Raw genomic sequence first — 20711 nt, forward strand, 5'->3', positions numbered from 1 at the left:
AGGTGTCTTCAGTTTTGAGAACAATAACTGCAATGTCACCTACTACACGGAAATGAAGAGACATTTATTCTATTAGAAATCTGAAATCTTAATAATTTTGTTATCTCTTGCAGATAAAACATAAAGTATATGCAAAAAAATGATATATGAAATTTCATCTTCAAATAATTTTTAAGTTGTGAGATTCTTTCATTGTAATTAAAACTGAGTAAGTTTGGGTGGAAAACTTATGATATGAAATCGGATTCAAAATACTGAGGAAGTACGATAATAAATGCAAAAATCTTCAAAATAATCAAATACTTTACCTGAAATCGATTTTTGGAACTGTCACCTTTTGTTAGCTCTCTTAAATTTGTATTAAACTCTCCAATAAAATCTGGTCTGAAATAATTTTAAAAAAACAACAATATTATATATCATAAAATGACAAGAACCCAATAATTATATACCATACAATGAAAAAAGCCCAAAATATTATATATCATAAAATGAAAATTCCCCAATAGTATATATCATAAAATTAATAGACCCCAATAGTACATACCATAAAATGAAAAAAGCCCAAAATATTACATACCATAAAATGGAAAAGCCCCCAATATTATATATGAATGAGTCTGCAATATTATTCACCATAAGATGGGAAAAATCCAACATTATATACCATAAAATGAAACCACCCCCAATATAATCTACCATAATTGCAAACAACCCCCAATATTATATTCCATAAAATGGAAACAGCCCTCAATATTATATACCAAAAAGTTCAAAATGCTATACCATAAAATGAAAAAAATCCTCTAATATTGTCATAAAATGGAAACAGCCCCAAATATTATATACTTTAAAATGGAAACAGTCCCCAAATATTATATACCACAAAATGGAAACAGCCCCCAAATATTATATACTTTAAAATGGAAACAGCCCCCATTTTTCTATACCATACAATGGAAAGTTTAAGGAAGCAGAGGCAGAACAAACAAGCACATTCATTGAAATTTTCTCCCCCGTATACCATGCTGAGATCATCGACCCTTTATTTCAAAAGGCTATAAAATCACAACGTAGAAAGAAAAGTAGGACAAAACCTAAACTACTTAGCTGTAACCTTGACCTTGAAGATAGCACTTCTAATGTAGTAAGTGACATACCTTCCTGTTATCATGTCTTGAAAGTTATAGAGCAGAATGGAGAGGTTGATAAAAACAAATATTAGCTGTGACAAGGACCTTCAAGATAGGACATCCAATTTGGTAGGTGACACATCTTCTAGTTATGATATATAAGTATGCCTGGTTTTATCCATTAAACTTATATGGTTTTAAAGTCGAGCAAAAGGGCAAGGGATATTTTAAGATAAACATTCTTGACCCAACAATGGAAACTGGGCTGCCAGGCAGTCCTAATTAATACAGAATAATCCTCCATTTTATCAATAATACATCCTTAATTCTGATAATACATACTTTTTGTTCACTATTCTCATACAAAATTATACTGTATGCCGTTTATAGAGAAATAATTAATAATTCAATTCCATGGGTGGTGGGACCGATTATCCAATTCTGTCAGAACAAAGAGGCGTGCTTGAGCAGGACAATGAAGATGTCAAAGAGTGTGGGGGCAAGGACGCAGCCCTGTTTCACTCTGCTGTGGATGTCAAAGGGGTCGGATGTTGAGCTATCATACTGCACTGTGCCTTTCATGTCATCATGGAAGGACTGGATCATGCTTAGCAGCTTTGGAGGGCATCCTATCTTTGCCAGGATTGTGAAGAGTCTGTCTCTGCTGACCAGATTGAATGTCTGTGTGAGGCTTATAAAGACCAGGAAGCAGGGTCTTTGTTGTTCTCTGCATTTCTCATGCAGTTGCCTAATGGAGAAGATCATGTTGATTGTGGACCTCTCTGCACTGCAACTCTGGATTCACTCTGTCATCAAGTGTCTGCAGTCTGTTCAGGATGATGCACACAAAGACTTTACGCATGATGCTGAGAAGAGATATGCCCCTGTAGTTGTTTCAGTTGCTTCTGTTGCCCTTGTTCTTGTTACAATGTTGGCATCTCTCATGTCCTGGGGCAATGCAACTTCATCCTTCCCTGGGGCTTTACCTAAGGACGGTTTCTCTATGGCCTTGTTAGTTATGCAACAGTAGGTTTCTCGTCCAATTCGGCCATGATAGGGAGGTTTTCAATGGCTTTGAGGGCATTTGTTGGTCATGTGGTTCTCTCTGGAGTACAGTTCAGAGTAGTCCTCCACCCAACGCTCCATCTGCTTGCCCTTGTCATGGATGGTATCACCTGCAGCAGACTTCAGTGGTGCTGTCCCAAACCAGAAAGCAGATATATGGGGGACTTGGCTCACCCATCCCTCCTCATGTTTGGAAGTAACTAACAGCAGAGAATGGATAGAAAGAGACAACACTCTTTAAATACAGTGTATCCTGCCTTTTTTTCAAAGATATTCAACATGACCCACATTTCCAGGAGACTTATGTTGACATCCCTTCAGATCAAGATATCTAGCAGTTGATACTGCAGCAAGTAAAACAGTTTACCAGGGAAATTCATCCCATTTGCTGACATGAAATCTCATATAATCTAAAACTTTTATCATAGGTCAAGTTTCAGCTGCCACAAAAGATACGAAAGCTATATGTGGAGGTTTCGTAAACCAGTGGCATGGGGTGGATGGGTCTTGACTGCATTGATAAGACACAAGAGGCAAAGAGACTCCTAAGCTAACATGTGACCATGTAAGTGGAAGGGAAACCACAAGGGGTTTTGGACCCCATTCCCTGACGAATGTAGAACTGAGGCTGAATGAGATATGATTTGTACCTGATGACAAGGAATGTGACACAAAGGATTTAATGCATTTCTAAAAAGGGATGCTCATCTTAAAGTTTCAATTTATACTGTCTATCACCTTAAAGGAACTGGGAAACAACCATGGGTATCTATGCTAAAACCATGTATCTCAGTTTATCTATGCTGAATCTCCTGCAAGCTCAGTAATGTAAAATAGGCCCAATGCACCCTCCAGCTTGTCATATAATATAACTAACAGAGGCAACCTGTCTACCCTGGGATGCATCCTGTGATGTGAAGGTTTTCCATTTTTGGATATACTTAAACTTACACTGCCCTATATAGCCAGGAATGTGCTATTAAACCCTATACATACAGACATATATATATACAGTGAACCTGTGTGCACAAAGATGTTGGTTGAGAAAGCTTGGATCTTGAGAAGAGCTAGAATAACACCCCAGTGGGGTTGTGTTATGATGAAATGTTCAGGAATAGTTCAGGCTGGTCAATGTACCATGTCTGTACAGGTTTGATAGTATGTGCTATTGTGTAATAATCTAATGGTGGAGGTGTGGACAGGGAAAAAGATCACTGTACCCAGTCCAGATGGTAGATGGAATAGGTTGAGACAATGCTAGAAATGTTCTGGGACCAGCTGACTTTTGATGCCTAAGTTTGACACTGGCAATCACATCCATTACCAGCATCTCTATGAGGTAATGGAACGTTCAGGAATGTTTTAAGTGGACTGCCATACCATGTTGGTAGTGACCAGATGCCAGGCAATGCCTTTGTCCTGAAGACTGGGTATATCAGAAAAATTGATCTCCAAGGTCAGTCCTGGAAGTCAAAAGCATAGGACCTGGATTGCAAATTTTCTTTTCAATGTGTTGAGCTTTCCACCTTCTGGAATTCAGACAAATGGAAGATGTCGATGGTGGTAGTTATAGCAGCAATGCTGATTGTGTCTACATCCTTGATCATGTGCTCTCTCATTCACCTGAGATCTTGGGCAGTGACAGACACACACACACATCCTCAGACCAGCATGAGCACACCTACTCAATCATCCCATACAACTGATACAAATGGAGTGAGTGTCTTCTGCCAGCTAGAACTGTTTTCACTTGCTTAATACTGACCATACTATTGATACCTGTCAATAGAGAAATTATAACACTGTCACACGGGTGAAATTAGTCAAGTGTAGTTAAGAGTTATGTTAAATTTATGTCAATAGCTACCCCGTAAAGCAAAATGTCGATGACCTTGGAATATGTAATAACATAACAATTACTTAACATAATTCACAAACAAGGTTAGGTAATTTGTTGAATTTAAGTACTATAGACCATAGAGCTGGCAGTTAAGATGGTACCTAGAAGTTTATTGTTTGAAAAAGTTTGCAAATGAAGTGCAAAACATTCTACAATGAAGATGGGCACAAAATAGAAAATTAGCTGAAGTATACTCCCCTGATGTGAAGAAGCTATAAAGAACCATTAAACTGATGAAATGTCAAAAGTGAATTTGATATTTGCAAGCCCTCAAAAGACAACATACTTCCAGGTATGACCAGAAGATGTTACTGATGATCAATGGGATTTGGGAGACAAATCTTTTCAGACTTCAGCAAGTAGATGACACTTTCAGCACTTCTTTTGCTAAAGCAAAGCAAAAGACGTGGCAAAACATCTTTTTTTAGCTTGAGGCTTCAAGGTGGAGATGGATCTAACCCTATCATATTATGCTTGGGTAACATACATGAAGAAAGTGCTTGAAAAGGACATTAAAAGTGGAGTACATTACTTTATTTATTTTAATGCATGCTTCTAAACTTCATGAAGTACTTACCTTCCACTTCTATTCCAATCTAGGCACTGAACTCGTATAGTCCTAACAGAAAAATGGATAAAATTATAAACATTCAAATCCATTGTGAAGAATAGCACTGTAAGACTGGGTTATAGAGATATGTGCAATCACAATTTTATGAATGGTCAAAGAAGTCCTGTTTAAGGTAAACTTTTCTTGGATTATTCATGAATGTTACAAGATGTGAAGCATCAGGTCACCATCCAGATTTCCTGACAAGCAAGCAATCAAAATCAAATTACTATGGTAATGATATTTTTTATATACCAATCAATTTTCAGATCAATAAATAAAATTGCAAAATGTAACTGAAAAAATAGAAATTCTTAAGATTTCAACTTTTCTTAAATGTCAGAGCTTCATTTTAACTCATAAAGTGAATTTCATTTTTTTTTAACAGATGATATGTGCTGTGATGGCCCGTGTGGTTAGAGCAACTGCCTCAGCTGTGGGAGGTCAATGGTTCAAACCCCAGCCAAGGCAATCCAAAGACATAAAAATAGAACTAACAGCTGCCTCTCTTGGTGCTCAGCATTAAGAGGTTAGTGTTAGGACTGGTCAGCCTGGTGTCAGGATAATGTGACTGGGTGGGACATGATGCCATATATCTGCATCATGATGTCCCAGTGCTAGATATCACTATAAACTGCCACACTACAGATATCATAGCAATATGACTGAAACATTATTAAAGCTACATTAAAAATCCAAATCACACACACACACACACACACACACACACACACACATGAATATCAATTTTATGAATGAAGCATGTACAACAACAGTCACTCATTTTTCACTACTATCACTGTTAATGAGTTCTTCAACATGTGGGGGCAGTAACCCATATATATGATTTACAACCATTATGCAATTGTCAAATTTTACAGCCGAGAAGGTATCACCAGCTGAATAACTAGGAACATTTTTATCATAGGCCTGGTTGACAGCCTTTAAAATGTTTCTGGCAGGATATTGTGAGAGGCTCCAATGGGGACTTGGACAGGAATGACAGCATTATTTTGACATTTATTTACAGCAAGATTGAACAAATTGTTGATACTTGATACATATTTGCTAAAGAGAATTCTACTCATTTCCTTTTTTATGTGAAGTGCGGATACAGCCTAGTTATTTACTCATGTTCAGTTGCAACCAATAAACCTGAAGGAAAATGTAGTTCTAGCCTCATCTGACAATATGGTAATAGAGAATCAGAAAACAACATTTTCCTACTTTTGAGATTTGATGGTAAAATTCTTGCTCATTCTGGAATAGAAAATTGATAGATATTTTGATAAACATGAGTATATCTATCTTGTGAATAATCACTCAGAAAGAAGAAACAACATAAAACCTTCTTTAGTGCCTTAAGTACAAGACATCCACAATGTTTGGTCAAGGAACAAACTCTAGTACAAAAGTTATTCTACAGAACCCATATTTCTTTGAGTCACAATGACCCTGATCTTGGGCATTTATAATTCTTCAGGAACCTAACAAATATACAGATCATGCAAATGGATGGTGTTAGCTGCAAAGGATCCATTCAGTGATGAGTGAGTGATACACGTCTTCATTTTGTCTAACTCGCCAAAGGCTTGCCCATTCATAAGAAAATTTTGGTGTCACAGGCCATTACAAGAGTCTAATAAAAAGCCAGCCCAAGTGTCATCCATGTCCCCTCAAACAGAATGGCAGGGCTTCTGATAATGCACAAATGTGCATCCCTGACACAATACAATTAAAAATGATGCATTAAAACCCCAGCATAAGAGTCTCATAAAACATAATAAAAATTGCTGACCAAGTCGATTTCTAGCTTGCAGAAAAGATCGAGGTTTCTCAAAACAGTGGTCTCAAGGATTTTCTAAGACATCTGTTGAGGTCATGCTCATTAATCATGCATTGTGTTCATTTCCGAGTATAGCTGAATAAGTATAGTGTATGTGATCACGAAAGGACGACATGCTAAGGATTCAAATTAAATTAGAAGATAAACCCTAAGATAATAAATATTACTACCATTTGTTGCTTTCACATCAAGATGTGGACAAAATGTCATTTCCAAATTTGAATATTGGGGGTTAAATGCATACATGCCAGACATTGTGCTTTTATTGTAATCATTACATCTTTTTTTCAACAAATTACCTTTCATGTTCTCTGGTATATGGATTACGCTGTTTTGGTAAATTAAAAAAATAAAATAAAAATGAGTAAAAAGTTGTGTGCATCATTTTTAGTATCATCTCTTTAATTCCACTCGTATAAATTTGAAAATCTGCTTTAAAAAAATCACTGCTGTGTACGAATTTTCCTTGTTTTCTATTCATAGCAAATGTATATGACACATTTTATTTCCAAGAAAACAAATGGGTTTCATTAATTTGAATTAAGCCTCATAGATTCATTATAATAATAATGAAAAATTAGATTGTGGACCAGTCTATGGTTTTATAGAAAATGGTGCTTTATGGTGTGACTTGTGGATGTTATACGACAGAAAATGTTAGAGCAGATGGATCTTGCAAATTTCAAAACATGTCAGATCAGAAAAAAAGGACAAATCAACACTGTTTTACAAACTTTAAAAAAAGAATATGAGAGTAATGTAATACAGCACTCAGGACTATGCACATGAATTCTCGTTGCAAAATTTAAACTGACGATCATCCAGTTCTGTAGTTAGGATGACTCACATGATACTTTTGTTTTGGAAGGCACGATGTGTTACTGTCTAAATAATGGCCTTGTGTAGCATGTTCCCAAGTCGACTGATAGGGTATCAATTTTAATACATGAATAATTAAAGAATTACAAATAAAAGTAAACCTGACAAGATTTTTTGTCTCTTTATTCCTGGCATTATAATGGACATTTATCCACTATATGTATGCCCAATATGCATGTGAGAGGGGACTGCAACTTTTGCTGGTGGAACTCCTATTTTCACCAACATTCTAGCGAGACCTCTCTCTCTCTTTCTCTCTCTCTCTCACACACACACACACAGAGACACAGACACAGACACACACACAGAAAGACACACACACAGACACAAACACACACAAATTACTGCAGAAACCATAAAGTGGGACTCTTTAACATCTTGTAAGGACCTTATAAAAATTCAAATGTGAGGGTCCTCGGGACTCCATAAAATATCAATTTAACGGAAGCCCTGTATTTCAACATTAACCAATGGGCAAGTACTGATATAGTATGGTGGACCATAGATATACCTTCACACAAATTCTTTTGCTAGTTACAGTGATCCTTCCAGGATAAATAAATCTTTTTTGAACATTTTAATTTCCTTTATTACCAATTCAGCAACGAAAGATAATCTGTTGATCTAATGTCAGTACAAAAATGTAATTTCCATCCCATAATGCATTACTAAGACCAAAGGGACGGATTTTTTTTTTAATGTAAACCCCTCAACTGTATTTAAGACTCTTATCTTGGCTTTCAGAAGGCAAATAATTAAACAGTCATTTTACATTAGTAATAAAACTATACAGTATTCTATTAGCACTTGTAATCTTACAATGCAAACACTGACCCAGGTCGTCATGAAAATTACATGCAATAACAATTAGACAAGGTGGAAGTCCGTACCCTTATAAAAATTGCAAGATTACTTTTATATATATTGCTAGCTGTATGATCAGTTATCATTGTATGTATTGTATTGTCACATATAGCATTCACTTACCCTCCCACTACCAATATTAAAAATGAAGAGCATTTATGATTTCTAGACTGACTGTCATCAGGGAGTTGCTAACAGTCAATTTGTTGGCATTTTGAACCAAATGGGAGTTTGTTTGGTAACACTGTGGCCATATCAGTGTGAGGGGTGAGTCTATTTGTTTCAGATAACAGATGTGATGTAGTTTGCTGTGTTCAATAAGTTGTCAAATAATTCAATGAACTCCCATGACTCCGAGAGTTGCAACTTTTTGTACATATATATACACAAATTATATCTTTTTGTCTGCTCAGTGTTTTTTTTTATAGCAATATTAAAAATTGACACAGCAAGTATTAGATGCAGGCAACAGATTTTATTGAAAATGGATTGTTCTAGAAAGCAAAACAGGACAGTGTCATCATAAGTATTGCATCATGACAAGCAGGCAATGTAAGGCTCTAGCAAAACACATTCCTATAACAAGGCAATCCCTTGCCAGAATAAGAAGTAATTAATGCAATAAAATAATAGGGCATTGCACTCGTTATAGTTGGTTGAAGGTTTTATCTGGAGTCTTTCCTTGCCTTTATTTCAAAGATTGCCCTACAAATTTTACCTATGTTGTGGAAAGAACTTGATATATACACAAAAATTATTTGAACTTATGGTGTTATCAATTATGCAAAATAAAAACAAAAATTATTTCTATATTCGAAAGTGGAAAAAGCTCAGTATCTACCTGTCTGGATCACCATTACATAAAGTGCGAGCCATAACTTGGAATGGGGCCCAGGTGGGGTTCAGTGTGTTTTTTATCACCTCTGTTCTATGGGCTAGAGTGAAGCTGGAATAAAATATAACATATTATGTCAGAGGCAGTTTCTTTCTGAAATATGTTACTTTTTTAAAACAGACATATGTAGTTTTGGAAAGTAAAATTTATTTCAATTATGCAATACATACTGTTATTCTTACATAGAATAAATAAAATCCAAGTCTGATGCCCAAGACACTTCTGTCATTCAGAATGTTGTCCTTCTTTGACTTGGAACAAAAAACTTGAAAGACATCAGAGCAGAAGGGAAAAGGGAATCTGATAATAATAACATGTTATTACATAATTAAAATAAGTTTCTTTCCCAAACATTTTAATAACAGTCATACATTACCTGTTATTTTATATTGCTAACTTTTCCAGCCTGGAGGGAGGCTAATGGCCTCATGACAAGCTGTCAGTCAGAGTCAATATAACCACCTACAGCAGACTTTAAGATAATTTTTTGCTGGCATGGCACAATCAGGCTTAATGCTTTGATGTCTTCACTCAGGTACACAGTCTTGAACATGTTCAAAAACTAATTTTTATATTGATAGATACATTATTTATATGAAGGTTGAGAAATTGCGCATTACTGTGTGGAAGGGACCCTCTGTGCTCTTCAGCAGTAACTCTTTGTGGGTGTCTACCAACAGATTGAGGGGACTGCTGAACCACAACCAACGAGGCTACCAGAGGTCTATCATGATAACCCTTGATGTAGAAATACTGACTCTGTGAAGAACTAAAGATGAGAAAATGTAGGCATACATTTGATCCCACTTTAGATCAAAGATATCTACTACCCATGCACTCTGGTCTGGAACTGGAGATATAAAGTGGCTGCTTGTTGTTCAGCCTTGTTGAAAACATGTCTATCATTGGCCTCCCCCGTCAAAAAGACTCTCTTCTATGGACTGGTGCACAGACCATTCTGTGAAGACCAACCATCTGTGTAGACAGGGATTTGCCAGAATATTAATTTTGCCCAAAACATGGCAAACTCTGAGAGTGATACCCTCCTAAGCTATGCATTTCAGGAGGTTGCAAACTTCCAAGGAAAGAGAGAGGGCATGAGTGCTAGATGTCTGAGGTACACCTCAACTGATATATTGTCCACTGCAACACTAACAGAGAAGTGCCTTATATGGTTCGCATCAACATGTAATGCCAGGGAAATGGGCAGCTATTTCTTGGTTGTTGATATGACGGAAAGATGCTTCTGAAGACCACATGCCCAGCAGGACTAACCCATCTGACACTAAATTAGCACTCCAGCCCACATCTGAAGATTGGTATGCAGGAAAGGGTGAGATACTGATGCAAATATTGAACTAGAACCAGAAAATTGTTTTGATTTAGCCAGAAACTGGTGGCAATGAAATCTGGATCCTGACAGAATCCAAGCTGAACGTGGGTCGCTGTGAAATGGAGAAGGTAATTCACCTTGCACTGGGAACTAGCATCAAGAAAAGTGAGGGCATTATAATAATAACAGGTGATGTATCACTGCTATTAAACTGGAACTTGCCCAGTGACTCCAGTCCAAAAATCCATCCATTACTGAAAATGTTAATGAACAAATCTGTTCACATTCCAAATATGAAGAAACAAAACCTTCTCATTTATTTTAGACAAATGTTCTGCAGGATATGGTGTCTCATGTGAGAACAGTGTCATGATAACATTGCTGCCTTTGAAGAAGATGGTACAGGAAACTTTAGCATACGAGGCAAAATATTCAGATACCAGGCTATAAACTTTAGTATACCAAGCCACAAATTCTAGTACACCAGAATACAAGCTTCAGTTGTTGTTGCTATGGAGCTTAAAGCTATTATTCCCTGGACATACAAGTGGCTGATTTGACTTAACCAGTCTAAAGACTTTTGATATTTTTTTAAAGTTCAAATACAATAGTTTTGTACAAAATCAAACCTATATTCTGTCATTGACAGCAGTGCCAGAAAAGTCAACTGCCAAGCTATCCAAGACAAGTAGAAAAACCTGCCAGGCTCTTCACAAGTACTGTGGCTTTTTATCTGGTGAAATATTCATATGTTCTTTCTGTCTAGGAAACATCTCTAACTGTCAGTATCAGAACTCTCAAGATTCAAAATTAATGTTTTAAACCTGATGAATGCCACAATTAACAAGATTGTTTTCATTAACTGAACCTGAGTTGCCATGAACCAGCAGCACTATGAGAGTCATGAAACTGGACAAAGTTCATTCTTCTGGTGGCTGATACCGATTGACTGTGCGCTTGACCTATTGCAATTAGAGGTATACAGCATAGTCTGATTGTGATGGAACAGGGCCATCTTTGACTGGAATGACAATGTCCAGTTATTTAAATTGGAAAGGGGTACTGATCTGTGTAGCTGGTCTGTAGGAATGAAATGTGACACAGTAACTGAGACTGGTTGTTCTTCATCTCACTCATCAGCAAATGATATGGTCTATGAACCTTTTAATGACCTCAAAGTGTGCTTCTATGCCTTCCCCTATAGTACCCCTATGAACCCTTTAATGACCTCAAAGTGTGCTTCTATGCCTTCCCCTATAGTACCCCTATGAACCCTTTAATGACCTCAAAGTGTGCTTCTACGCCTTCCCCTATAATGAACCCTTTAATGACCTCAAAGTGTGCTTCTACGCCTTCCCCTATAATGAACCCTTTAATGACCTCAAAGTGTGCTTCTACGCCTTCCCCTATAATGAACCCTTTAATGACCTCAAAGTGTGCTTCGATGCCTTCCCCTATAGTACCCCTATGAACCCTTTAATGACCTCAAAGTGTGCTTCTACGCCTTCCCCTATAGTACCCCTAGTAATGATGCTCATTGACTTCTGTCCATAATATTCAAGTCTGACATGTATTTGCAGAACAGTAACTCAAGTCAGCTACAAGTGTCAAGTGGTTGTCAGTCTGGTCTTGCCCATGGTCTAAATCTCTAAGGCAAAAATAAAGCAGACAATATATATGGCTGTAGCGCAGCTTTTTGAACTTCAGAGTGTACATGTACACACTATGACAATTACTTGTAAAAGGAAAAATGTGGCCTGTATCAACTCTAAAAAAAAGTTACCTGTAGGAAAGACCAGTTGACTGCCTGTACACGTAAATCACCGAAGTGTCACTTATAGCAAGCATGAAGTGGATGCTATGTCTAAATAATGCATAGAAAACTTACCTGTACATATCTGACTGTGGCAGAAACTAAACAGTAATATAAATGAGTTTTCTGTAATACACACCATACAAGCATATAAAAAGTCAATGAAACATCATTATTGATACTTACAAAGTGAATGATAACATATCAATTTCAAGACAATGTTACCTGTAGAAAAGACCAAATGATGGCCTATACAGGTAAGATCAGCAAAGCATCCCATATATAACTATTAAGTGGATGTTAAGTCTAGATAAATATAGAAAACTTACCTGTAAGTTTTTGACCCTAGTGGAAATTATACTGCAATACTAAACAAGTTTTCTATATTACACACCAACCCTGCACCTATTAAGTACAGTTATAGCAATTAGGGGTGATGCCAATGCAACCCATGCTGGTACATACTAAGGTCTCTTAAGTGTGAGAGCATGGCAAAGTGGTAACAATGAAAGTCAGAAACTTTGTAATCAAAGAAAGACAGTAAAATGCTTGTAGAATGTAACCCCACTATAGCATGAATTTGGCTAAAACATGATTGTGGCATGGCTTCCGAAAATTCATATATTTGTTTAATCATAAAAAAATAATTTTTTTATTTCAAAGTACAAAAACTAAAGTACAAAAAATGCCATTCTAGGAAAGAATGTATAAATTTGGATATAACACAACTGTATCATGGCTCATGTGATTTAAAAATAATTTTGCCAATTTCTTGAAGAAATGCTTAGTTCTGTGCCAAAATAAACAAGAGTTTTATTTAATAATTTTGTAAAATGTGGTGCATTCTTGAAGAAACAATTGTTTTATGATTGCATCTTCTTGATATGAAAAAATTGTTAAAAGTTTTTCAAATCTGTTAACATACATTTCAAATGTGTCGGTAGTCAATCGTTGCTCTTTCATTTTTGCCTAGTTTTGAAAGATGTCAGCTGATTGAAAAGCTGATGTGTATTAATATTATTATTAATGAACTTTGAACAAAAAAGAAAGTAAATCTTTTCCATTTTCCTTCAACATGTACTTGTACAATTCTTGCTCCAAGGAAAGAAATAAGTAACTGCTAATCATCAATGTTAATTTCACTACTAAAGGTTGTTATAACGATGGGGCAATGATATATAGAATAAAACATGCATACCCCCAAAAAACAGTGAAAGCTGTTAACATGTGCACACAGCTTTGTGGTGTTGTCAGTCATCATGCGGTCAGCTGACTTGTGAATATTATATTCTGCATTTCCTATAAAAATGACCCAATGTTCCTTAACAATTATTTTCGGTCAAAGTAAAATGGGATAGAGAATGAGAAGCTTGAAGCCCTAGGCATGATTAAGTCCAGAGTTAAGCAAATGTGTGTGTGTGTGATTTGGATTTTTAACGTAGCTTTAACAATTTTTCAGTCATATTGCTATGATGTCTGCATTGTGACAGTTTATAGTGATGTCTAGCACTGGGGCATCATGCCACAGACATGTAGTATGATGTCCCACCCAGTCACATTATCCTGACACCAGGCCGACCAGTCCTAACACTAACCTCTTAATGATGAGTGCCAAGCAAGGCAGCTGTTAGTATCATTTTTTTATGTCTTCGGTATGACTTGGCCGAGGATCAAACCCACGACTTCCCGCATGCAAGGCAGATGCTCTAACCACTAAGCCACTGGGGCAGTAGAATATGGGTGTGGTTTTATTACAGATGCATACAATCATCTAGTTTGAAGATTCTACCATGAAATGAGCTTTAGAAATAAACATAAAACCCAAAATTTAACAAAAATCAGTAAAACATTAAATATTAGTCACAATGACCTACTTCTGTGATGCAAGTGTAACTTTACTCAAGATGCATCACTCACCAAGTTTCATAACTCCAGGTATAATAGCATTTATGCTCTGTTCACAAAACCTGAACTAAATGGAAAAACATAACCAAGAATATATGTGTGAAGTTATACCCCTCAGCCACTCCCAAGGAGGCAAGATTTATGAAACCCACTCTAACCTGATGCCTTGGAGGCAGATAGTACAATAGCTAAAAATGTGTAAAAACTTATCTATACTTCATAGAGGTGAGCTAAAAATGTGTAAAAGAAATTGTTGTACTGGCCTACATATCTACCTATAAATTCATATAAATATGCCTCACACTTCATTTTTCTAGAGTTGATGTTATCTTGCACATTCTTGTTAATATGCTTCTCAGAATAGGCAGATGAATGCATGTACAGACAGACAGACAGGACCAAATAATGACATGGGCATAATGAAGCTAAATGAAAACCTTACTATGGCTTCAACACTTAGAATTTACCTGCCATCTTCATTAGCTCTTGAAAACTCCAAATATGGATCTGATTTCCCAAAGAAGTCTTTCTTATCCAGATTTACTCCTCTGAATTGTAGGGTGACCAATTCCTATGAAAATATATAAAGTGATTAGGAATTATATGAATAACCAGCATAAATGAAATGAAGTTTGTGGTAAAACATTTGAGGTCAACTAACACAAACTAAATCTCTTAAGTTTCAGCTTTAATTTGTGCAAAACCTATGCTGCAATTCTCTACTTGATATTTTCCTAGTTTTCTACTGGAATCCACAATACCTCAGTTGGTACAGCATCGTAATCTTAATCCAAGGGTCAGAGGTCACATACCCACCCAGGACAGCCTGTGATTGGCTGCCTTAGTGTGTCCTTTGGAAAGGCACTAATTTCCCATTTCCTAGGTATGATATAGCCAATAATGTTTTTCAGTGCCATTAAAACAATCCCCAACCCCCATTAGTCTCCTACTGTAAATTTGTCATATATCTACTAGAGTTTTGCACAGCCTGCTTGGTCAGCATATGATGCCTATCAGGCTACGTGGGTGGCAATACAATACACACCATGATAAGCATCACAACTGGCAGTCAATACAATACATACCATGATAAGCATCATACAGTTAACAGTCAATACAATACATACCATGATAAGCATCATACAATTAGCAGTCAATACAATACATACCATGATAAGCATCATACAGTTAACAGTCAATACAATACATAGTATGATAAGCATCATACAGTTAACAGTCAATACAATACATACCATGATAAGCATCATACAGTTAGCAGTCAATACAATACATACCATGATAAGCATCATACAATTAGCAGTCAATACAATACATACCATGATAAGCATCATAAAGTTAACAGTCAATACAATACATACCATGATAAGCATCATACAATTAGCAGTCAATACAATACATACCATGATAAGCATCATACAGTTAACAGTCAATACAATACATAGTATGATAAGCATCATACAGTTAACAGTCAATACAATGCATACCATGATAAGCATCATACAGTTAACAGTCAATACAATACATAGTATGATAAGCATCATACAGTTAACAGTCAATACAATACATACCATGACAAGCATCATACAGTTAACAGTCAATACAATACACACCACAATAAGCATAAAAGTTAACAGTCAATACAATACATACCATGATAAGCATCATACAGTTAACAGTCAATACAATACACACCACAATAAGCATCAAAGTTAGCAGTAAATACAATACATACCATGATAAGCATCACAGTTAGCAGGCAATACAATAATACCCTGATAAGCATCAAAGTTAGCAGGCAATACAATACAATGATAGGCATCACAATTAGCAGTCAATACAATACATACCATGATAAGCATCACAGTTAGCAGGCAATACAATACATACCCTGATAAGCATCAAAGTTAGCAGTCAATACAATACAATGATAAGCATCACAATTAGCAGTCAATACAATACATACCATGATAAGCATCATACAGTTAACAGTCAATACAATACATACCATGATAAGCATCATACAGTTAACAGTCAATACAATACATAGTATGATAAGCATCATACAGTTAACAGTCAATACAATGCATACCATGATAAGCATCATACAGTTAACAGTCAATACAATACATACCATGATAAGCATCATACAATTAACAGTCAATACAATACATACCATGATAAGCATCATACAGTTAACAGTCAATACAATACATACCATGATAAGCATCACAGTTAGCAGGCAATACAATACATACCCTGATAAGCATCAAAGTTAGCAGTCAATACAATACAATGATAAGCATCACAATTAGCAGTCAATACAATACATACCATGATAAGCATCATACAGTTAACAGTCAATACAATACATACCATGATAAGCATCATACAGTTAACAGTCAATACAATACATACCATGATAAGCATCATACAGTTAACAGTCAATACAATACATACCATGATAAGCATTAAAGTTAGCAGTCCATACAGTACATACCATGATAAGCATCACAGTTAGTAGGCAATACAATACAATGATAAGCATCACAATTAGCAGGCAATACAATACATACCATAAAAAGCATCAAACAGTTAGCAGGCAAAACAATACATAATGCAGTACAGGAGTGACAATGCAATATATCATAATACAGGCTGTGCTATGATTGTGTGTCCATGTAATGTCTGTGTTGTTGTATTTTAAGTATGGGACTGGGTTACAAATACAGTTTTACATGAATATATAATGACCATGATTTTATGGATAACCACACAAGGCCCTTGAAAATATTCAAGCCCTGAAAACTGAAACATTTTTAGACAAGAGCCTTAAAAGCTAAAGGGTTTACATTTAAGACTTCATCCACCATTTTGACCTTAGCAAAGCATTATGGGAACCAAGTCACTTCTTTGCATTGACACTATATCTAGAAATGATCTTTCATACTTGTAATTAAAACAAACAAAAATGTTCAACATATGATTCATTTTAGATAACCATACCTGACAAGACATTCTTCTAATCACTGACTGGTAATTCTCTTGCTAAGCAGTCTGGATAATAATACACTTTGAGAAACAATTGTTCACTCTCCATTTTCCTTTCTTACTTAATAGCAAAATATTTTGAAAACAACTGCAACATTTGAAAGTAAAATCAATATCATGTATGAAAAAATATATTTACCTTGCAATTTGCAATTTCCTCTGCTCTCACTTCAATTTGAAAAACAACATAGATTAAATATATGGCATCCTTAAGAAATACAACTAAGAATAATACATGAATAGTAAAATAAAAACTAATCATTATTCAAGTCATAACCATTTCTTGGCAGCAAGATATTATACTTTTCTAAAATCTGTATATCCTAATTAGTAAGAAAAAAATAACTTTAGAATCACATCTTTATTACGATATTTATGTTCTGATTTAACTTTCTGCAAATAGTACAGTATAATTCCTTTACAATTTACATACAACACGCATGAAGCTCATTCAATAAAATAAACAATTACATGAACTTACCAATAATCTTACCACAGTTTCCACCAGTTCGACTGCAAATATAGGAAATATGTATTTAAAAAAATGATCAGGAGAAAAAAATATAATTTGTATCAAATTCATATTTCAAGTTATTTTTACAACTCTTTTGTCACATGGGTACTTAATGCATACAGTTGCCAAAAGATGCACCATTTTAACTGATCTGATGGTAGGATTCTAATCCAATCCCTTGCAATCATCAATCCAGTATGCTAACCACTCAGCTACAGTGACTCATATGAGTCCAGCATGCTAACCACTCAGCTACAGTGACTCATAGGAGTCCAGCCTGCTAACCACTCAGCTTCAGTGGCTCCTCTGAGTCCAGCATGCTAACCACTAAGCTACAGTGGCTCCTTTGAGTCCAGCATGCTAACCACTCAGCTTCAGTGGCTCCTCTGAGTCCAGCATACTAACCACTCAGCTACAGTGGCTCCTTTGCATACAGCATGCTAACCACTCAGCTACAGTGGCTCCTTTGCATACAGCATGCTAACCACTCAGCTACAGTGGCTCCTTTGCATACAGCATGCTAACCACTCAACTACAGTGACTCATTTGAGTCTAGCATGCTAACCACTCAGTTTCAGTGGCTCCTCTGAGTCCAGCATACTAACTACTCAACTACAGTGGCTCCTTTGCATACAGCATGCTAACCACTCAGCTACAGTGGCTCCTTTGCATACAGCATGCTAACCACTCAGCTACAGCGGCTCATTTGAGTCCAGCATGCTAACCACTCAGCTACCATGGCTTCTTTGAGTCCAGCATGCTAACCACTCAGCTACCATGACTTCTTTGAGTCCAGCATGCTAACCACTCAGCTACCATGACTTCTTTGAGTCCAGCATGCTAACCACTCAGCTACCATGGCTTCTTTGAGTCCAGCATGCTAACCACTCATCTGCAACAACTCCTGCCTCCATTATTCACATCTTACAATGTATGGGAGGTTGCATGGAGCCTGTTTTACATCCCAAACCATACAACGGGTCATCTTTGGGTTAAACCAGTATATTTTTAATGAGGAAGAAAGGCAAATATTTACATCAAACAGACCATACAAGGTTACTTTTAGGAACCACAGTTGGTATATATCGCTGTTCTCAATATATTGCTATTTGGCATATAACCCTAATCTCATTATAATACAGTTCAGTACACAATGCAGTTGGCAGTTATGGACCCCAACTACTCTGTTATAATGAGGAAGATACATGTCACGATAAAACATAAAATAGTATGTTAAGACAATGAATTCATTTTATAGGACATGTTCATCGCTAGCACACACAAGTCAGAACTGAAAGCTGGGATATTTATAGAATTTTTTTCTAAATGAATAAAGTTACAATATGTGTGATAAAAATCCATCAATCTTTCTCCCAATTATAGTGAATCAAACAGCATTTTATGATCAGACAAGGCAAGGTTTCCTATTAAACTTTCCTAAAAAAATCTTTTCAGTTTGAACATAGTTAAAAAAAAATTTAAAAACATTTAAACTTTACAGTTGTGGAAAAATAATTACCCCATCATTAATGAAATTAAGATATTCCTCGTTTTCTTATGATTGTTACATTTTTATTACATGAAAAATGAGTGATTGCTGCAAAAAAGTACTTAAGGGATTAAAATCTTTACTTGCAATACGAGTGGTATATCTGTAGTACTTTGAGAATTTATGAGCTTGGATAGAACAATGGTTACACATGTACTTTGCAATACTTCAGTCCTAGGTTCAATTTCCTTACTCAAGCACTGTGCATGTGCTAGTGTCCATACTACCAAGATGGGTAATTCAATGATTTTCTCAGTCCCAGGAGCACTTCATTTTATTACATTTGTCATGGGAGAGTAAAGAGTGTAAGTTGTCAAGAGATAGTGTCCACCCAGCCAAGGTGGGTGATTCAATGATTTCCTCAGTCCCAGGAGCACTTCATATTATTACATTTGTCATGGGAGAGTAAAGAGTGTAAGTTGTCAAGAGATAGTGTCCACCCAGCCAAGGTGGGTGATTCAATGATTTCCTCCATCTCTCTGAGTCTTTCACATCAACACATACCATGGAGACTACAAAGTCTCAGTTGTCAGAACCCATTATAAAATTTTCATAATATAAATGAAATAGAAATATTTCAAGAATACAGACCATGTGACTTGATAGCTTATACTTACATTAAGGGCCTCTCAAACTTTCCACCTGGTGCTCCAACAATTTCGCCCAAAGTACACTCAAGTCTCCCCAGAAAATCCTGAAACAAATTTTTATTTCTTCTTTATTCTAGAGGTCATCATGTAATTAGGAATGTTAACAAGCAGTGGTATAACTCTAAAAGAAAGGTACATCGTAAATATAAGTCAACTTAAACGAAACCGTGCCTTACACAGAAAGGGTGTTCTTGATTTTTTTCTTGCATGCGGATCATATTTCAATCATGTTACTAGAGTTACACATATTATGACTGGAGAAAGTTTGAATGTAATTTGATTTCTGAGGATAAGCTTGAAATGTAACACAATAATGATGTGTCACAAATTATGGTTGCTTTACCTTCCTTCAGAGATACCGTCATTAGCCATGAAATATTATCTCCCTTGCCATCAGGTATAGCATGTGTAAGGTAAGACAGGCACTCAATTGTTTATGTTGACATCTACAAGCATTTATCAGTATGGTATTTTCATTTCTCAAAATATTTTGTAAACAGGAGATATATTTGAGCAAAAAATATGTGTGTCTTTGTCATTTTCTATTTTAATATACATTCGTTACTGAGATATACCTGTATGGTTGGTGTTTGTGATGTATTGGCAGACAGAAGTTTAAACGAGTATCTTGTAGGTAAAATAATTCATGGACAGTTATTCATATGGTCTTGCAATGAAAGAAATGT

The 20711-nt window shown here is 36.0% G+C and overlaps 1 protein-coding gene across 1 annotated transcript in view; it reads right to left on the minus strand.

Annotated features, from left to right (window-relative positions):
* The window catches only part of LOC149787530 (copine-8-like), a 77068-nt gene that overhangs the window by 35672 nt on the left and 20685 nt on the right, over positions 1-20711 (minus strand). Inside the window, exons 5-11 of the mRNA XM_089973658.1 lie at positions 19993-20069; positions 17794-17825; positions 17452-17480; positions 14711-14814; positions 9139-9243; positions 4676-4717; positions 309-384 (exon numbers count right to left, since the gene is read on the minus strand). Of these exons, the coding sequence (XP_089829784.1) occupies positions 309-384; positions 4676-4717; positions 9139-9243; positions 14711-14814; positions 17452-17480; positions 17794-17825; positions 19993-20069 (465 nt within the window). The remainder of the gene's footprint in view (positions 1-308; positions 385-4675; positions 4718-9138; positions 9244-14710; positions 14815-17451; positions 17481-17793; positions 17826-19992; positions 20070-20711) is intronic.

This window comes from Sinohyriopsis cumingii, chromosome 11 (assembly GCF_028554795.1).
Source record: "Sinohyriopsis cumingii isolate HCF-2022 chromosome 11, ASM2855479v2, whole genome shotgun sequence".
Lineage (NCBI taxonomy): Eukaryota > Metazoa > Mollusca > Bivalvia > Unionida > Unionidae > Sinohyriopsis > Sinohyriopsis cumingii.